This window comes from Pteropus vampyrus, unplaced genomic scaffold (genome assembly GCF_000151845.1).
Source record: "Pteropus vampyrus isolate Shadow unplaced genomic scaffold, Pvam_2.0 Scaffold288, whole genome shotgun sequence".
NCBI lineage: Eukaryota > Metazoa > Chordata > Mammalia > Chiroptera > Pteropodidae > Pteropus > Pteropus vampyrus.
This window is the reverse complement of record NW_011889069.1, coordinates 237,017-258,513: the sequence shown is the minus strand read 5'-3', so window position 1 is coordinate 258,513 and position 21,497 is coordinate 237,017. Positions and strand designations below refer to the sequence as shown.

Sequence of the window (21,497 nt, the reverse complement as noted above, 5' to 3'; positions counted from 1 at the left end):
GCTAATCAAGACACGGCCTTCCTCTCAACCTCGAAAAAAACAACAAACAAAAACAGTGCCTCCGTACAAAGATAAGGCCCATGGAACATCCAGACCAATTAATAGAGCCATCCAACCAATACAGACACATCCTATTTTTCCCCAGTTCCTACCTCCTCCCCCTTCTGGCTTGCCTATGATTTGGGTCTGCTAGGTAGCAATATCTAAAAGTGGTTTCAGGGCTGAAGCTAACCACACTACTACTATCTTTTTACCACAAGGTGTGGTATTCACCTTAATATGTATAAAAGGACTCATTGTGGTTACTCCTGGTGAATAAAAAATATAGGACTCTCACTTTTTACTGTATTAATTTTTAACAGTTTTTATGTTAAAAGAATTGAGTATGGTTGCATAACTCAGTGAATGTACTGTAAACCATTAAACTGTATACTTTAAAATGGGTGAATTAGATAGTATGTGAATTATATCTCAAAAATCCTAGTCCTAAAAAGCAGAGAAACCAATTATTTAAAGGGGATGTTGAGAAAGTTAAAAATATATACTGAGGATAATGGAATTTGAGGTATCAATATGAGCTCATTTTTGTTAAAATATACACAGAGATACAGAAATATAGATTTGTGTGAGAATGTAACATATACATATATTTCTTAGCTCTGCCTGAGTGGGCCTAGAAGCAATAATGCTGTAATAGCAGTAAGCAAATTTAATGCTCAGATCCTGGCAAATCCAAATACCCTTCCCCACTAAATGAAACCAGGGCTTCCTGGAAAAATGGCTGACTCCAGGGGTAAGGTAGGAAAAACACAGGATGAGCCTATAGAACCTTTTTGTACTACAAAGTAAGGAAGCTTTCAAAGAATGACAGGGACATAGTAAAAAGACATAGGATCCAGTATTAAGGGGCTCCCACTAGCCCAATCTGGACAAGTCCATAATAAAATAGATGAATGCAGACACCATCTTGGCCAGGTGATAAACATTAACACCGGTCCTGAAGCAAAATGACATCATGCAACTCCTAACATGAGGCAGCGAGACCACTTCTGTGATAGTACCCTCAAAAATGCATAAATCAAAAGGATCATAAGACAAACCCAAACTGCAGGCATTCTACACTGTAACTGGCTTGTACTCTATAAAAATGTCAAGGTCATGGAAGACAAGGAGTGGCTATAGAGAGAACTAATGTGAGATCTTGTGTTATTAAAATAACAGGCAAAACTTGAAAAGGGTCTGTAGATTAGATATTGGATCAATGATAATTTCCTGATTTTGATGACTGCAGTCTGTTTATATGGGAGAATGTCCTTGTTTTTATTAAATACACACTGAAGAATTTAGAGATAAAAGAACATCATGTCTGCAACTTAAATAATTGAAAAACAAAACAAAAAACTAGTGGGGGTACAAATGATAAGATTAATTATATCATATTAATCAAATGTTAACAGAAAATCTGAAATCTGAGGAAAAGGTATACAAAAGCTTTTTGTACTATTTTGGCAATCATTCTATAAACCTGAAGTTATTTTAAAATTATTTTTAATTGAAAAAGGCAAAAGTAACTCTAAAAGACAATCACCAAAAGGCTTTCTAAGGAATCTATGGTAAAAAGAAGGTGGTATTGATTATTAACTAATGTCAGTTCTACATGGTAATGTAAGGGGACATTGGGTGGGCAGAGCGAGAGATATTAAAATCTTCTACTCCTTAAATGATGACAAAGAATTTGTAGTCTTTTCTACCACCTCCCTTAAACTGCAGTCACCTGGTCCTCACTAGCTTAGGCTCAGGCAACTGTATTCATTTAAAAATACCAATGGGTAGCTCTACTTACTGGTTAGGAAGCTGTCCCAATGAATGCTGGTGTAAATAAAAGTAATTGTCTTAACTGTCATCAAAGATTGTGTAACGCTTCATTCAGTAACCGCAATGCAAAGAAGGTATTGAATGGTTAATGGTCAAATTGTCTTTTAGCACTTAGTTAAGGACAATATCATTTCATTGATTATGTAAAACACTGATAAATTCAAACTATAGCATTTGGAAAATTAAATAAAATTAAATTTTTGTTGCATACTATGATGCAGTCCTGTAATTATCATAAAGAGTGTATGCTATGTTCTAGGCACTGTCATGCTGCTGAAGGGACAAGAAAGACTAAAGCAGGTTCCTTGTTTTCAAGGTATTTACAACACAGTTGGAGAAAGATATATAAATAGATATCAACGTACAGTACAGTAGGTTTAATGGCAACAACAAGGAGAATTTCAGAAATCTGGATATTTAGACAGAAAATAAGACCAGGAAGAAAAGCTTCCTTTAAAGGAGACATTCCATCAGATAAGTCTTAAAGGGAGAACTTCCCAAGCAAAATAAGTAAAGTCATTCCAAACAAGAACTGGATGGTAAGAGGCCAGGAGCTACGAGATGCTGATGAAGTCTGAAGCACAGAGGGGCGGTGTGGGGGACAGAACAGAGCTAAGCAAGGGCCACATTATGGATATTTTAACCCATGCTAAGAAGCTTAACGAAGCATTGTGTTTTGGGTAAAGATAACCTACTAAAGAGTTTTAAGTGCAGGAGAGACAATTCAATCTTCATTTTAGTTAAGAGGGCAATAGACTGGACAGTAGAACTAAGAAACACACACAGAAGCCAGCCATTGTCACAGCTGGGCAGGAAATGATGAAAGGCTGAACTAGAGCAGTGGGAATCAGATGCAGAAGGATATAGGCCAGAGGTTTCCAAACTTTCTAGTCACAGCACTGAGTGTCTCGGTAATTTTTTCACAGCACCCCCACAGACCAAAAGAATACCCAAACATTAAGCAGTTAGGGCCAACAACTTAATAAGTACTTGTGTCCTAACACCTAGAGCCTGCTGGGCCCCGCGCAACTCTTCCAACGTCGCGGTCAACGGAACACCATCGTCTTTGCTTCTTCTATAGCAATTTTGTGTGATACCGGCTTTTTATCACAGAATCCACTAACGTACAGCTCCACAAAGATATGAGGTCATAGAAAGGAATGAAATAATCCAATGTTGAAACTGTGAATAGCTCCAGCTAGCAGTTCACAGGATGTCGGACAGATGTTTCCCTTGAAAATCAAAAATATCCCACAATGCTCTATGAGTTTGCTGCAATGTCCTGGAGTGCCTCGGTGCACAGTTTGGCAACCATGGATATAAGCCATATCTAAGAGGTAAGAATCAGGCTGGCTTGAAAGCTGACTGGATGTGCAGAGATAAAGGTCTCCTAGATCTCAAACTCAGAGTTCTGAGTGGGAAGTGGAGCCGGCAAGAGACAGAGAACATGCAGGAGAGGGAAGACCAGGCTGCAAACAAAGTATTTAGGGATAACAATGCAAAAGGAAAAAATGATTCCAAGTACTAGCTATCTACGAATATTCAAAAATACTCTCATTTCATTTGAGAATTTTATAGAGAATGAATGAAACCTCATACCCAGAGATTTCCTAGAGCCAAATGGAAGAACCTCCCTAAACCACATCACAAAAAATTTTTCCAAGTCTCACACTACTGCATGATGCTTCACCTTTAAAGTAAATGGAGTTAATAAGCATATGCAGTGTCCCTCTTTACCCCTACTGAGTACTTTTTAAACAAAGTAATTGCTACATATTTTAAATACAGTTATGCAGGTGCTGACTCTTCCTGTTATTTTGCTACATGTGAGAATAGGAAAAGCAATGTATTCCATTTCAAGAAAGGTTTTAATGAAGTGGAGGGAGGGGAATAAGTTAAATTCATGGCTAAAATTAAATACATCTACAGAACTACGTAGGATGTCTATGTTAATGCAATATCAATGTTAGTCCTGTCATGGATCATCTAAAATCAATTGTTTTGCCATTTTAAGTTTCTATGGCCGAATCTGTTCCTGAATCACCCAGACTGCAGATACATGAGTATAATTCAGATGTGTCAGTGATGAGTGGTTAGAATGAATACATTAACTAAATAAGCATTTGAAGCAACAACTATGTTTCTGGGTAATAAATGTTACAGTTTTAATCAAGTTGGCTCTGACTGTTAACATCTCAGAATAGCAGGTGGCAAAGGGCCTAGCCCCGGCATCCTTGACTGTCCATAGACAGCTGACACTTCTGAAAACTATCTCAAGTTTGGTCTGGCTAACAAGACATGATTTTAGTACCTTGCAAAATGTGTTTAGGATGAGGCAGGGGGAACAGAAAACTCTACTCCTTGGGCTGCTTCAGTACCACTCATTGCTATGACTGTCAAACAATACTTGCACACTCTCCATGGAAAGCAAAGCTGGACTGTTCTAAGGGCAACACAGTCAGTCAGTGCCATGGAACAAACTCATCCTTAAAAGACAGAAGGATGCCCACAATGGGAGAGGGAAAGTTAGTGACCACTGAAAACAAGTCAACTATCGACACGAAGAAGCAATAAATATTCAAAAGATTAAGGCCTACAATAAAATCCTGCAGCCCTCAGCTTAACAGATGTAGACATACCACTGTGAGCCAAGAGAAAATTAAATTTAAAAATGAAGGATTCCACTCCCTAAGAAGTACCCAAAGACACTCACCAAGACACTTGAAAGGAATTACAATATGGCTCTTGCACTGCTTTTTGTTCCTCCGGCACCAATTGTCCACACTGACTGGCTGGTTGGCTTCCATCACATTAGTGATCTGTAGCTCTGGATACATCTGCAAGGGAAAAGAGCATACCCACAATAAACTGACTTGGTCCATAATGAACAGACATACTCGCAAGTAAAGAGAATATCTATGTTTAGTCAGTGTCACCATTATCCTATATAAATCTCACATTCTACTCTACTGTCCCTGGCTCCAGATACACTCTTAAAGTAAAAACGAACTGTAATAATTAGTGTTCTTGTGGCAGGAAAATTTCTGATTACTTCTAATACGTTCTATTAAAAGGAATTTCTATTTAAGGACATAAAAAAGCTCTAAGCTTTCAGCTCAATAAATCTATTAGGTATCAAGGCCACTTGTGGGTACATGGAAGTAGCTGAGTTCATGAACTAAAATACTTAAGAGGCAAGTCTATGGAAATGTCTGTTAATAAAATTATAGAATAATGCTTCAACTCTAGTCCCATATGCTACTCTTGGTAAGTAAGAAGTTCAAAAATTTTATATACTTTTCCCGATCAAGTTTTGACCCAAATCAAGTTGAATCAGACCTGAGATGATCATTCACAGCAAGTGGAAAACACAAGCATACAAATGACACATTTTGCTTCACATCTTCCTATAACAAGTGGGCAGCCAAGAGAACCAGGCTCTAGTCTGCGGTGCTTGCCAAGCTTCTGCAGTATTCCTTCCTTAAAGCTTCTGCAGTATTCCTTCCTTAAAGCTCACAGCCCACACAGGCAAAGCTTTCGAGACATCTCAATCATATCATACATTTAGAAATAAAAGGCCTGGTGCACCAGTCATTAGCCACTGAGTCTTAGGTAAAAAGAGAATAATAGAATATCCATTTCTAAGACAAAGAAGTTCAAACTTGACACAGACAAAAAGCAGTTTTAACTTTCCGGCAACACTCTTACCTCCTGACAGTACTGGAGAACTTCTTCTTTTGTTCCAAAGCAGCTCTTAGTGCCTGTTGGGTCAGGTTCCCATTTCCCAGTCTGAATGTTCACATGCATATTTAACTTTCCGCAAAACATTGCAATTTGAGGCTCAGCGACAGCAAATCCTGTTCCAGCATTGGCTGCAAGAGCCTACAAAAGGGGAAGAAAAAAAACAGGTTTACTTCAAAAAGGCTGGCACAAAAGCATAGTCAGTCATTCAGCGGTTTATGACAGCAGAACCGATCTTTTAAAAATCTTCATTGTTTACTATTTTTATCTTCATAAACAAATCCTTTTCCTAGGAGGAGGCCAGAATAAAAAGGACCTTTGGACATATATGATCAAAGTGAAAGGTCAATAGGAAATCTAACCCCTCACTCCCCATCTGGATAATTCTGAACTGGGAACTGTAATCCAACTGCAGTCTCCTAATACAAGCAAATCTACTTTCCATTCTTTAAAATAGCAAAATATAATGGCTAAAGTTACAGAAATTTTATCCAATTCGCTCACAAAACAAAATTTCATTGAGCAGCTATTATGTAAAGCAACAAGCTAAACGCTTAGGACACAAGGGTGAGCAAAAAGTTATGGCCCCTGCTCTCATGGGGCTAACGGCCTCATGCAAGAGTCAAAACTCACAACCAAAAAGTGTGATCACATTCCTAGACTTCTTAAGAAGGAAAAGAATATAGCGGTGGAAAAGCATATAAAAAGGGAATCTGCCTTAGGCTGGGGTTAGGTGATCAGGGAAGCTTCCAGAAGAGAGTAGCATTTGAGTAGAGTTTTGAGAATAATATGTAGAGAGAAGGTAGACAGCAAGGTAGAGTGTGGTAGAGAAGGAAGGAGAGGCATGCAGAGACAAGAGTAGATGGTCTATGAACCAAGAAGATTTTGGTTTTTATCACTGTAAGTGTGGAGAGGTTTTAAGCACAAAGTTATATCATCGAAATGTAGCTCTGATGCTTTCTCTGGTTGGAGGGTGAAGAACGAAGTGAAGGGAAACAAAAGAGCGTGCAAGGGAATGAATGGCTCAGGAAGCAGGAGCTGCAAAGTCCAAGAGAGATACTGGTAGCTTGGACTAAGGCAAGATGATGGAGAGACAGATTCAGAAGATCACCGGGAGCAAAAGAGACAAGACTTAGTAACAGATTAGCAAGGGTGGTGAGGAAGAGGAAGATGTCATGTCTGGCTTGCATTACTCAATGAGTGATGGTGTCAGTCATGGAAACAGAACCCTGAAAGGAATTTCATAAACAATTTTACCTCATGTTAGGTAAAAGTAATCAATTACTTATTGCATAAAGTCTTTCTTTGACTAATATTCACTTCTTTGCGAAAGATCATAGCTATCAACAGCTCGCAAGTTACAGATGAGAAATAACATCTAGGCTTGATGACAGTAAAGCTCCTGCAAGTCTCTCCCACTAGAAAAAAACAAAGGCATCCTAGCATCTAGAAATACACCAACATTAATTGTTGCATCCACAATGGAGTTTTGTGGTCTTCCCTGATGCAAAAGTTCTTTCAAAATAAAAATTAAACAGCTTTTTTTCAATATTAAAACTTGAGGGAAGCAAGGTAGGATTAAATTGTATGGTCTATCATTCTTTTTAAAAAGAGCAATTAACATAAAATGGTTTTCCTGTAACAGAAAGGATAGATTTGACTTGAAATATATGAAAATGTATGCTTTCTAAGCAACTCTTATTTATGCTGCTGGATGACAGACATGAATAAATAGTCTAATCAGGAGCCTACATATGATTTTGAAATACATTATGATCTTTTTCCAGGATAAATTTACCATCCTACAGGTTTTGCTTTGAAATTTATGAAAATTAGCCTGCTTTCTTACTGGGCACGAGAAGAAAGCACAAACACTTGTTGGGTAGCTAGGGAAAAGCTTGTTTGGAAGTAAAATGTTGCCTAGGTAAATTCAGGTTGAAAAACACCAATTAAATCCAATGAGGAGAACAATTAGCAACTTTATTAAGTAGTATTTATTGTAGCCCTACTGTGACGATAATCATTTATTAAATTGAAAGGCAGATCCTATGCCTTTAGTATAACTGCATGCGAAGTTAGACTGGTGTGAAGTCCTGTCTACCCCCTAAACCGCAACTCCCCCCAAATTTTTAAAGATATCTGCAAAAAGGAACACACACTTATTTATAGGTAATACTTGAATGATGTTTAATCAAAAGCAATCATTAAAAGGTATAAGGATGCACAAGACAAATGTGTTAATTTTCACAATAAGTTCAAAACATGCACCAAAATATCTCATGCTGGTCACCTTCTTTTGGGAGCCATATCTAAGGATTATGGTGAGAAACACTGATTATGATATAGAGGAAACAGGGTATATATACATGTGTACACACAGAGACAAAGGCAAGGAAACCTCAGGAACACTTTTGTGTGTTGAAACCAGTGCTCTCCCCAAATTCTTTCCTTCCTACTTCAAAAGCTCAGACAGAAATAAATGAAGAAAATCCAGGAAGACACGATATATATGTAAGCAAGAAAGCCAAACTGACAGTTTAGAAGTGTTTCCCAAACCAGTTATATGTGAACGCAGTTAAATCTGAAAGATGGTGAGCAGTATTTCCTAAATTCTCTGTGGCCTTATATTAAAATTAAAGGCAGCTATTAAACAAGTAAGAATTTGGATGTGATGTCTAACCTTTCAGAAGTATGGGGAGTAGAGGGACATTTACCTCTTAAATTCCAAAAATGAATACAGGTAAGACATGGGGTCAGTTAGTTATGTGAGGTCACCCAAGTCACAGCTGTGGAGTGGTCAAAATTGTGCAGGCACCCATTTATCAGCACCAAAGACTGTGTTCCACGTGTTACTCATTATGGTCGTTGGCTAAAAGACCACGAGAGTTCCAACTGTATAAATGTTCAGTTTATGGGTCAACCACTGAGGTCAATATAGCAGTGGTAAGTGCATTTGATCTTTGTGCTGAGATGGTCAGCATTACCTTCCCTAAAGAGAATCTAAAATACCAGAGGTTAAAGCAACAGGAAGAGGCAGCTAAGCAGCGAAGGCTCCTCACATCAGTTACCACTAAGAAAAAAGAGAGTAACTGGAATCGTTCCAGACAGCTAATATGCTATAGTGATTCACTTCTGAGTTCAGAAAGATTAATCCTTGTGGTCATAAGAGACTCTCAAGAAGGTATCATCTGAAATATAAAAAGCCTCTGTGGACCATGTCTAGGAATCAACTAATCAAACATACCCTGACCTTATCTAGAGTATACTAGGATCTTTTTTTCTGTTATGTTTGTACTTCTTTACTTTGAAAATTTTCTTATTTAATGTGCTCTCCATTTTCTTAAGCACACGCTGTGCCTTGATCCATTATATCAATGTATAAATCAATCTGTTTCCTAATCTAACATGTTACAAATGGGATTTCACTGCCAAGTCAGCACTTCTGATATCCTGAGAACATGGAATCAGCTCTGAAAGAAAATTAATGCCCCATGCTTTGGCACTTAAGCCAGTCCTTGTGATCTATGTACACTGCAGCACTTTGAAGGCTTTGAAAACAAAATGCATCAACTGCTTTCCTAGCCAAGAGCTTCCATTTTACTTAATAATTCATTCTTAATAAGAAATTCTATTTTATTAATTTGGCTCAGGGAAGGGTTTAGCTATCTAAGGACAGAAATTCAACTTGGTAAAAAGTGCTTCTAGTAACTGGAGTGAAAACCTGAAATGGCTTAAAGTAATAAATAGGTCAAAATAAATCTATATCTGAACCTAACTTAACCCAGGCCCTTTATTCTTCACCTCAAGAGACACCACTGAAGCCCCACCTTCTTTCACAAAGCCACTCAGGACCGATGCAGTGCTCCCAATCCATGCAAGTTTGTAAACCCATGGCTGACTTCCTCACAGAAGCTATTGCCCCAGTATCTAATCTGATTCTAGGGTTTGTGCAAGTGCCTGCAGAGAAGGGAGCTGCTTCTTAAGAGGATTTGGCCTATGACTGAGTGAATCATATTTCCTTGGAGAGGAAGATGCTGCATTACAGGCACTCAAGTGTCCAAGTTAACACAGTTCTAGTTCTAATAAATACTGAACAAAGCACTCTTAACACAAAGACCTTTTTTAAAAGAGAAAGCTGGTAAAATGACAATTTATTAATGGATGCAAAAACCCTGTGTACTAATTCAATCTTGTTTGCTCAAGGTAGTGAATGCTTCCTCATGATTCATAAATTCAAATGACTCAAATCTGTGTCCACAAACCAGCACCTAAGATTTATCTAATTGAACAAAATTTTAAAAATTCATAGTTTCAAGGTAGCTCCCCAAGCTATTTATTAATTATAAAAGGGAAGACAAATTACTTCACAGTGGTGGCACCATCGTTAACCTTACCAGCAATAAGACATTTGAGAGTATCGACGAGGAAAGATGGGGAAAGACTAAGAAGAAATGACAAGTAAATGCAAACTGGGAGCCTGGACAGGATCCTGGAACAGGAAAAGGATTAGTGGGAAAACTGGAGCAATTATTGGAAGATGGTCTGTAAGTCCATTAATAGTGCTGTACAAATGTTGATCTCCCAGTTTTGACACCTGGTTATGTCAGATGTTAATTATCAAGTGACGGGAGCTAAGGGTATAAGGAAACTCTCTGTAGTATTTTTGCAATATTTTTTAAACTCTAAAATTAGTTCAAAACAAAGTGGTTTTGTTTTTTTAAATCCTGTTCATTACCTGCCTGAATTTGAATTATAACTGCATGGTTTCAATCTGTCAAAAAGAGAAGGTGCTCTTAGGACAACTAGTAAGTATAATCGGAGCAGGCCCGATACCTGAAAAACTTAACTGTTTATTCTGAACACATAGGCAGACATCCTAATGTAGTAAAACCCCATATGCGCAAATATTAAATTTGATTTCTCTCCGATGGGAGGACAATCACAATTCTGCCCAGAGCCTAAGATGTAAGAAAGTCCATTTTTGTTACTGTCAAAGAATGTCTATAGTTTGGATCCTTTAAAGTATCTTCATCAACAATACAAAAGTGAAGCTTTCAATTTAAAAAGTCTAAGCTTCAAACATTTCAACCCATATTTAATAAAATAACAGCATTCTTATTAAGCATTTTCTAGTTTTAGCAGCAAATTTTGAAAATCTCTTCTTATAAGTCACAGGTTTCATTACATCAGCTGAAAATCCTTGGCCCTCTTTTACATTTGAACTTAATTCTAATAAGAAGCTTAATTCTAAAAAGAAGGTTTAGGGGGAAAAACTCCAAATGTAAAAGGCCATCATTATCTGTCTACTGATACATATCAGTTGTTAGGTATTTGTTAGTTCATAGGCAGTCATCTACACAATTCCTGTTTTTATTAGAGCTCTAAATATTAAAGTATAAATGAGGTAATCATCTTCAAGACTGGTAATGGTTTAGACTGTCTCCAAGGATCATGGTAATTTGTCCATCTGGATTACATTGTTAAGGATCCAAGCACCAAGAATTACGAGGTCTGTCTTTCTGTGTCTCTAAGATAAGAGCAGGAAGTCTTTTATAAAAAGTTATTTAAAAATACACAAAATACTTTTATGTTAAAAAAAAAAAAGGTGTAGTGCAGTGTTTACGGACCTAAAATTCTCAACTGAACATCTTTACTGGCTCCTGTTTCTTTCCAATTTCCTATAATAAAATAGGAATTCTAAGAAATTATTTACAGGAGTGGAAACACTCGGGCCATGCCTTGTCCAACCACTAGCCTGCTCATTCCACTCCTGACCTCGAGGAAGTACATGATGCTAAGAGCATGAGCTTTAAGAGGCAGACAAATCGTGACCACGTTCCAGCCCCATCAATGACTAGCTGTGCCATCTTTGGCAGGTCACCTAACCTCTCTGGACCTCAGTTTCCTCATCTATAAAATGATGACAACAGTAACTACACAGCATGGTGATATTTTGAAATTTAAATGAGTTAACATATATAAAGTGCTTGAAATAGTGCTTGTTAGAAGTTCTTCTTCTAATATAAAAGTTCTTCAAGTGCTGGTGGCCATTATTATCAGGCTTTAAATTTCTTTATCTGTAAAACAGGGCTACTAACTTAAATATTTCTCTTAGGCTTGTTTTGGGGATTAAATTAAGATAATGTACTAAGCACAATGCCAGCCTTAGAGCACTCAAATGTTAGCATCATTATCACAGGGCTGGCTTCTGAAGATTTAATTCTCCTGGCTACGATTACACAGAACTGGAGCTTAAATCATGGGCGCACAGGAAAAAACACGTTAAATCCTCACGTGACCAGTCATCCTCCCAAAATCCAGGATGGTATGAAACAGGCTTAAAAGACTACACATTTCCTTTTTGGTCTGTTAAACTGGACATGCCCAAAGCAGGCCGCAATAATACCCTACATTTATTTTGTGGGAATTTAGTCACCGAATGTTTACATGTACAATACTGCCCTACTATTTAAAGGAAAATCACCGGGAGCTGCTGGCTTCCTGGCTCTGGTCTGGCTTCCGGCTGGCACGGAAGTGAGTTCAACATGAATCTGCAGCTAGTAATGAAACACTGTTGTGATCAAAAGAGCACTATGTAGGTTATTGCTCTAAATGGGTTTTCTTAAGGGATATTCCCTCTCATAGCAATGCAACTTCCTGGAAGTTATTCACTCACTCTTTTGACCTTAGTTGTTGCTTGTGCGAAACATAAATATGCCATTGCTCAAATTTCAGGTATTACAATAAATATTAACTTTGGTATTTTGGTTCACAACAGATAGAACTCTACTTTCCTAAAACTCTTTATGCCTAAAGAAACATGGCTTAGAAACAAAGACAGCTTCCTCACTGAATAAGAATCTATATGATCCCAAAGCTGAGCAGTAATCTGTCATACTTTGAAGGCCTGCTAACTGCAGAAGTCAGAAAGCCAGGCTTGAGTATTAATATAGGATGATCTAAATGGTGTGAACTTGTGCTTAACTTTTGAACTCACTGGCCAGTGTTATTTACACAGTTATTTATTCAGTGTGCTAAATAAACAATTTGTGCAAGGTTGGGGGGAATATTTAGGGATGTGTTTCCTAAACCTTCAAAGGGTGAAATGATTCAAGTAACAAACATCCAAAAGCACTACCAATTAAATAATAATTAAACACATTCATTCTAAGTCATTCTTACTGATTTGCGATGATAAAAATAATACAAATGACAGGAGGTTTTCTGTGGAATATCCAAGCACAAACCTGGCAATATTCTCAAAAACTGTAAGCATATTTCTCGCTAATTTGAAGCTCTATGATATTGTGTTTATTTAAAATGCATTAAATCACAGTCATTAAAAATTAGGTCATTTTCTAGCATATTTCAAATATTTCATGTACTTGAAATGTAACAACATACCTTTCTAAGAAGTATTCTATTCTTCAGACAGACTCACTTCACTACAATAAATACTCAACCCAGTGATTTCACCATGGTTAGGCTGAGAAACTAACATGTCCACTTTGGCTGAAACATTCTTTCTGACTTTGAGATGTAACAACATGAAAGGCCAATGTCAGAGATCTGTAATCAATTCCACTGGATCTCTTTTCCTTGAACATATCCAGGAAAAAATAAGAAAACAAATACATGCAGCTGAAAATATTCATGTTTTAATATGTAGGATGGTTTTTACTAGTGTTTTAAAGCAGGGGTTCCATAACACTCACTAGGGAGTAATAAGGTCTACAACAGATAATAGTGACCTTAAAAATAAGAAAGGTCTAGAGTGCATGTGTATACATGACCATAAGGTATAGAACTGCTAACTATTCTCTTAATAACTGTCCTGAATTCTAAGATTACTTTCTCTCCACCTTTTGTTTTAAAACTTTTTTCATAAAATGATGACAAAAGTGGGTAGTCTGTTTTTAAAAATATCCTGTAATATTAAGAACTGACAACTTCATCTTCCTAATTTTTTCAGTTTTTACTAGCCTATGAAAAACAAAGGCTTAAGCTCTCTATTTCTAAAGTTCTGTGATGCCAAAAGGCAAGAAAGGGCAGAAGTTCTTAGGTAAATAACCCATATCTCTGTTTATAAGTAGAAAATAGGACAATTTGCAAAAATGACTTTCACAGAGCAGAGAGGCAAATTCGTATTTTAAAATACAAATAGCAATTTTCATATGCTATTCTGCTAAACATTTTACTATGTTTACTAGCTGCAAGCAATATTCAGATACCAATCTTGATGTAACAACTCACTAACTTCTAATATCCATTAAAACAACAGTGAAAGTAACAAAAATATGAAAGAGCTCCACCCTCTTCAAGTTCAAAGCAAATCAAAAGGCATCTTTCTTATGATTTAGGTAGCATTTAAATTTGAAAGTAAATATAAGCTGTATTATCAGCATACACCAGATCTGCTTGCAGACAATAATTCTTCCTGTCTGGGACCCATGCCCATGTGCATTATTGTAATTATTAGCAATTTAAAAAAATAAAAAAGCTAGTAGGAGCTGCTAGTCAGTATGTTTACTGCATGCTGTCATGGCCATTAATTAGCCTTCCTGGGTTCAAGCCACCTACCTACTAAATAAATACCTAAAAAAGAGCAAGAAGAGCTACAGTTAAGTAAAAAGAATGAATAAAAAGAATGTAAACGTGTGTGAACAACACACACACACAGTGGGAAGTACAACCGCACGACTGTTTTCTTTGTCAGGTGGGCCTCTGGGAAGCTGTGTCCACACTCTTGCCCTCCATGATCTGCTCTACACACAGCATTCTAAATCATCTCAGAACACATCACTCTTTCAGTTCCAAGGAATTCCAGCTCCATAACAGGACCCCTGCTTCACTCCATCACCTAACCTTGTACTCAGCACCATCCTCTTTGCGTCCCTGTGTCCACATACCAGCAAGGGTCTCCACGTAGCACTCCCTTCTCCTGCTCTTCCCTTTGAAGGCACATTTTCACCTTTCAAGACTTTCGAGGCTCAAATGTGCATCCTCTGAGGGGACCTTCCAGAGTACAGTCCCCAACCCACTGCTGTTTTACTTACCCCTCAAGCAACCTGAAACTACTCTGGCTCATTTACCTGCACTGTCCAGCTCCCTCCATTAGAATATAAGTCCTCAAGGGGAGATCCTCATCTGTTTTCCTAAGCACAGTATCTGGAAACAGCACCTATAATACTGGAAGTAATCATTTACACTAAAGTGACTGACTGACTCTAAAGCTTATGCTCTCGGTTTTCTCAAGACATTTAGTTAAACTAGTGAGCAGAACTCGTCCAGCAACAATTTCTAAATGATTAACACTGTACATAAGTAGACTAATAACGAATGACAAATTAAAAAAAGAAACATATGTAGTATGGCAATTTTTTATTTTTTATTTATGTATTTTTTTTTGCTAAGTGATTCTACAGACACAGCCTGAAAAGCCACATGGCAAAAGGCTCATAGGAGAACAGCAGTCCTCCACCCCAGGTGAGCATGCCCCTCAGAGGCGGCAACACTTCTGGCCCTTTCATGAGCTATCTACCGCCACATTTCTAAACAAATATAGAAATGTGTTTCTGTATTTTTTTTGTGTTGCTGTATTTTTGTATTTTTTCAGTCTGGACATTATCAACTTCCTATTAAAAAAGGATTTAAACTCTTAAACCACCATGCTCTATGTCCATCCACCCACTTCCCCTTGCCCCATTAGTCAAATCAACACTCCAATTTACAATATTAAACATAAAAGTATTCGGATTACAGATCCTTTCTTTGGCATCTGCTTTCCCCCTTAAGAGTTAGCAACTGAATTTTGTCCTTTACCTCCTTGGTTTCACACGTACGGATCATTAACATGAGATTGTCAAAAAGATCCTTTTATCATCTGCACCAGGTGATCCAACAGTTTCCATTCCTTTTGTATTGAAAACAGCCCTCCCTCAACCCACCATTTTTCTGCTTCACCTGCACTAATTATTCCCTAGGCCTGAGCACAGCTGCCCTTCTTGGGACTTTGGTTATAACCATCCTGAAAATTCCTTCCATTTTTTTTCCCTGACTCAGGACTTTCCTTTCTTGACTTACTGCCTGTCTAGGTAACTCACATCTTTCTGAGAAAGGATAAGTTTCAAACATGACAGGTCTCAAAAAAGTTTTAATTTTATCTACAGACTTTATTGGTAATTTGGACAAGCACTAAATTGTAAGCTGGACAAAATTTTCCCTCAAAATCTGAGATATGGAGCTACTGTCTTCTAGCTTCCAGTACTGCTGCTAATATACCTAAGGCCAATTCGATGCCTGATTCCTAATCTTTCATGCAGGTCTGTCTTTTTCCCCCACACGGAAGTAAATTCTAAGATCTTACCAATTTCTGGCATTCTGAAACTTGAATATAACATGCCCTGTCCTGGGTTTTAGTCATTTGCTTACCTAAGCTTTCAGGAGGGCCACATCAACCCAGACACACTCAGTCCTGTGTTTCCTTTGTTTTGGATACGAAATTATTAGCTCCATCTTGGCCCTTCTATATCAATCCTTTCCCTTTCCCTTTCTAGTTTCTTTTTGTTCCCTCTTTCTGAAAGATTTCTATATTTTTGAATTTCTGGAATCATGTTTCCTCGTTCTCTGGAAGCCATATTTTATTGCAAACTATTATTTCACTGCTGTAGTATCCTCTCCTCTGTGAGATAAATATCAGGAACTTATCTGGAGTTATTTATCTGTCCCCTTGCATTGTTTTCAAGTTGCCTTTTTCACCATCTGTTTTGTTCTTGTTTGTGTTCAAGACATTCCTGAAATGGTTGGTGATCCTAAGCCATCTAATTCATTAAATATTAAGAGGACACTGAAAAGCTGGTCAGAAGTTTTCTGTACATGGATAGGACTTGACAACAAGTGGCCTTCATTCACCACTCCAGAGTGGAATCCTACAGTCTCTGATGGGCCCATGACCCTGGCTGTCAGGGACCTTGGAAGGGCTTGTTAGAGATTTTCACTTCTCGGTTCCTTGTCTTCTGCTGGGCCTGCCAAACCTGAGTAAACTTAAGTCTTTTCCCGGGGTGTAGAGTGGGGGAGGGGGGGGTGTGTTGAGGGGCTAGTCATTCATATTTAGTTTCGACCCCTTCCCTGTTATCAGCCTCACCCACTCAGAGCCCTGATGCTTTCCAACACTCATTTAAGTATTGCTCTGAAAATTAGTTTGCTTTTAGTTGGTGTTTCCCCCTGCACTTAGGTGTCAACTTATTCTGGCCTACTAGCTCAGTTACTCAGGTCCATCTACTTTCCATCTTCAACATTTTGTGGACATCTTTCCTACTTCTCTGTTCTTTGTGCTGTTGGTTTATTCATATGTTAAATGGATCCAAAAATAATAAGCAGCATCCTCTCATCAGGACAGAGCTAGAACAACTAGAATCCTCTGCCTGCACATCATTTGAGGTACGCTAATTCAAAACTACTAATTATGAATATATTTGAAAACTAGAGATGGGAAAGTATTAAAATCACAAGCTTTTATTTTGGATTAAACATTAATGCTGGTTAAGAAAATAAAAATTCTGATCTTTTACTCAGATTATTTCATCCAATCATTTTACAATTCTAGTCAACATGAGAATCACCGGGTATTAGGGGTCAAAATGTGTTCCCCCAAAATTCATATGTTGAAGTCCCAACCCCCACTATCTCCAAATGAGACCCCATTTGGAAATTAGGTCATTGCAAATGTAAGATAAAGTCATACGGGGGTTAGGGTGAGCCCCACTCCACTATGACTAGCATCCATATAAAAAGGAGAAATGTGGAGAGAGAGACACAAACACACAGGGAGAACACCACGTGAAGACTGGAGTTAAGAAACTACCAGAAGCCAATGAACTACCAGAAGCTGAGAGGCTCGAAACAGATCCCCCTTTAGCACCTTCAGAGGAAGCATGGCCCTACCTGAAACCTGGATCTGGACTTCTAGCCTCCAGAACAGAACAGGGAGACAATAAATTTCTGTTGCTAAAGTCACTCAGATTTACAGCAGCCCTAGCAAATGACTAAATTAGGTAAATAATAAGACTCAGCATATGTATTTGGAAAGCTCACAGTCTTGAGACAGGATCCAGACACGGAGAAACCCAGAACTACACTATAAGGCATACATTATGAATGAGAGGTGAGGAAGTGGAAACTGAGAACACTGCGATCTGAGAAGAGCTACAACAGAGGCAGGCACAGGGCTTACCACAGAAGAGAAACAGCTGTGGGGTGAGGTGGAGGGCAACATCTTCAGAACATCTCCACAGAAACTGTGCTCAGGCTCTCTTCTAGCATGAGTATGACCTTGCTAGGCATATTTTAGAAGACAGAAGGGAGCAAGATCATGTAGAGCAAAGGAAACCAGTTAGGAAGGCACTGTATTCACCCAAGATGAAGGTGATGAACAAAGGCATGAGCAGGAAAGGGACAGACTAGAGAAATGCTAAGATCTAGACAGGAAACATAAAGGAGGTTCAAAACGATTCCAACTTTTGAATTCTGACATCTAGGGGAATAGTGGAGTTAATAACCAGCAGAGAAAATTGAAGAGGGCTGGTAGGGAGGAGACAGGGGACTGGGAGATAGACAGATTTCTTTGGAAACACTGTATTTGAGGTACTCAGGGGTTATGAAAGTGGCAATAATGGAAATATCTACCAGACAAAAATACAGGTCAGGAACTCCGGAGGGTAATCTGGGCTGGAAATTACGAATTTATAATTCGAAAACAGGCTGAAAGAATTTTAAACCCAGGGATTAGGTAGGATCATCTGGGGAGACTGAGCAGTTGAAAAGGACAGAACCATTAGAAATAGCAACATTTAATGGGCATATAGAAGGAAAGTCCTTGACTGAGGGAGAAGACCCAGAAGAGATGAAGCAGCAGCAACTGAAATGTCAGCCCGAGATTTCACTGGTTATGAGCACTAGTCACTTCAATGGGGTGGTAGTGACAGAAACAAAGCTACAATGAGCCCAAGGAGACACAAGAGAGGTGAGGAAATATAGTCTGAGTAGAAACAGAATGTAATTCTACTTTTCCAACTGTAAACTTTATAAAATCTAAATAACAATCAAGTATTTCTAATGAAGATTAGCATCCAAATCAAGATGCGGCCATAAACGTAAAATATATGCAGAACTTCAAAGATTTAGTATGTAAGTTTTTTAAATGTAAAATGTCTCATTATTTTTATTACATGTTTGATTTTATACATGTTGAAATGATAGTATTCCAGCTATACTGGGTTAAATATATTGTTAAAACTAATTTCATCTATTTTAGCTTAAAAAATGTCAACTAGAAAATTTATATTAAACATGTGTACTACATTTATTTATTTAGTGCTGTGTTAAATGTTCAGTTAACATTGTGCTAACATTATGTTAACAACAACAACAAAAAAAGATAATCTGAATGACTTTTCTTCCACCTGTAAGTACTATTTAAATACACTTCCTTTCTTTCATTATGAAGGCTAGCTAGCAAGAGTTTCTGCAAGAATGGGGCACTCGTGTGCTTCCTTGAGAAATCCTTAAGTTGCCAAGAGTTAAATGAATAAAGAGCCACAAAGCTTCTCTGAAGAGGCCAGGCTAATTAAAGAGATAAGTGGTTACAAGTAAAATAACGAACAGGAATTAGGAAAAAGGACCTTGAGAAATTCTTCTTAAAAGAGTTTCAGCATGGGTTATGTAAGTGGGTCTAATGCCAAGAGCCAAAGTTCTTATTTTATCCAATTGCTAGGGGTCGGGGAGCCCCGATAGGGGACACTCCCCTCCATCCCCCAACTCTTTAGATCCACATTTATGTTTATGCCTGATTGAAACAAACAAAAACCCCTATCCTAGGCTTCTAACAACCAAAGAACAAAATCCAAAGGTTTTCCAAAGTAAAAATAAAAACAAAAAATACTCCCACAACATATATACGATATGATGTTCACATCACACAGGATTTTCCGATTCAATTATTTTCATCGTAAGTCAATAAACATTTGTAAGGGCCTTACAAAAGCAGGCTCCAGAGATAACGAAAGGAATGAGTCACAAGTTCTCAATTGTGTGGAAGTTTGGCCTGGTAGGGGAAACAGCATATAAACAAAATAATGCTAATAAAAAAGATACTCGAACTCTTCTCATATAAGAGATCTCCAATTACTTCTGACCATTTCTTAAATGGCAGTCAAAAGTTAAGCCACAAGGAAAGGTACAATAATGGTACTCTTATTTTCTATAGGTATTATATTATAAATTGGGAGTCTATTCCTGAACTAACATGAAAATAAGGAGAAAAAAGAACAGACACAAACGTTATAAACTTAAGTATCTTGATCACAAAAAAGTTCTTTTGGAGTGTTTCCTTCGTGGGCAAGACTAACTGGAACTTCCTTTTTTTTTTTTTTTGAAGTTCTTAGTTTATTAATCCTCTCATGAAAATTCTGCTCAACCACCACAAATAAAGTCACTGACTAATCTTTACTCCTTCTTTTTGCCAGCAGCAACAATGGTCTTTGCAGTCCCCCTAACTTTCTTCATTTTGTTCTTGCATTCCTTTTGCTGTTTTCTTGAGGTCTTTTTCTTCTCATTCAGGCCATGTTTTGCAAGTCTATTTGGGTTGATTTTTCTTTGCATAATCCGAGGAATCATAAATCATGCCAAAATCAGTTGTCTTGTCACCACCCAAATAGGTCCTGAATCCAAATACAAAGATGACATTTGGTGTGGTCTTGTACATTTTGGCTAGTTTTCCCCTGAATTTCTGTCTTAGGTACTGCTGTCCTCCCAGGATGAAGGATTTCGATGATCATTTGTTTCCGTTGAAGTAGTCTGTTAGTCATAAACTTCCTGGTCCAGAAAGTTACTGTGTCGTTCATGATGGTGGCGGACCCCCCAGTAGCCGGGGAGGAAAAGATTGAAGCTTCTTAAAATATTTAAATCTAGTGAAGTGCAGAAAGAAGATCACTTCTTCTGCTTGAAAACTTCCAGGGAGCAAACGTTAGTATCCTTGGTTGCTATAAGAACTTTATTATTATTTCCTTCAAGTTTACATTCCTGGATAGTTCTCATTGCCAATTCACTGCAGTCTCTGAATGCCTCAATCATGTCAAAGAGGGAGCCAGGCATTTTCCCAAAGATACATGTTCAGTGATCTCTTAAAATCCATCTAATCGTTTTTTCTTCCATGGAGCAATCAAACCATCCTTTCCTTGTGCTAAAATATTCCTTTGATGATTCACAGACATTGCCTAGTTTAATCAATTCTCTGTATGATAACATGCCATTTTAATTTGAATTCAGATACTCCATAAAAGCAAATCAATAAAAGGCAGGTAAGAGCACAGCAACCATCAACAAATGCCAAACTATTATGTTTTGTATGAAAAACTGACAACCACCTTGCTAAATCTATTTTATGCATTTTATAGTTAAAAACTCCCAAATGACCTTTATTCTTTAATATATCACTATTAAGAATTCAATGATTCTTTAAAATTCACCCAATGAGAATTTAATGTGGTTTGGGAACATCAACAATAAAAATAGTTTATAAAAAATAACTCTACAAAAAGCAAAGTGTTTATAAGGTCCTTAGCAGTAGCTGGATCAGCCTCTAAATTATATACCGACTAACTGAAAAATAGTAAGAAGAAAATTATTTTTGACAACATACATAGTGCCTTTACAAAAAACTTAAGGCTCCTCAGTATCTCAGCACTACAGTAATTTTTGACAGCTATGAAAATTTGTGTAGCACATATGTTTTGTCTAGAAAAATCCCTCCTTATTTTTCATCTAAATAGTCTTACAAAGTCATCAGAACTAGTTCACTGGAATCCTCCAAAGACTAGCAGGTC

The 21,497-nt window shown here is 37.6% G+C and overlaps 1 protein-coding gene and 1 pseudogene across 6 annotated transcripts in view; both read right to left on the bottom strand.

Moving 5' to 3' along the window:
- APLP2 (amyloid beta precursor like protein 2) overlaps positions 1–21,497 on the bottom strand; it is a 76,945-nt gene that overhangs the window by 30,267 nt on the left and 25,181 nt on the right. For all 6 annotated transcript variants that reach the window (XM_023521027.1, XM_023521024.1, XM_023521025.1 and 3 more), the window contains exons 2-3: positions 5,584–5,757; positions 4,589–4,712 (exon numbers count right to left, since the gene is read on the bottom strand). In XM_023521027.1, the coding sequence (XP_023376795.1) occupies positions 4,589–4,712; positions 5,584–5,757 (298 nt within the window). The remainder of the gene's footprint in view (positions 1–4,588; positions 4,713–5,583; positions 5,758–21,497) is intronic.
- LOC111729897 lies at positions 20,038–20,516 on the bottom strand (annotated as a pseudogene).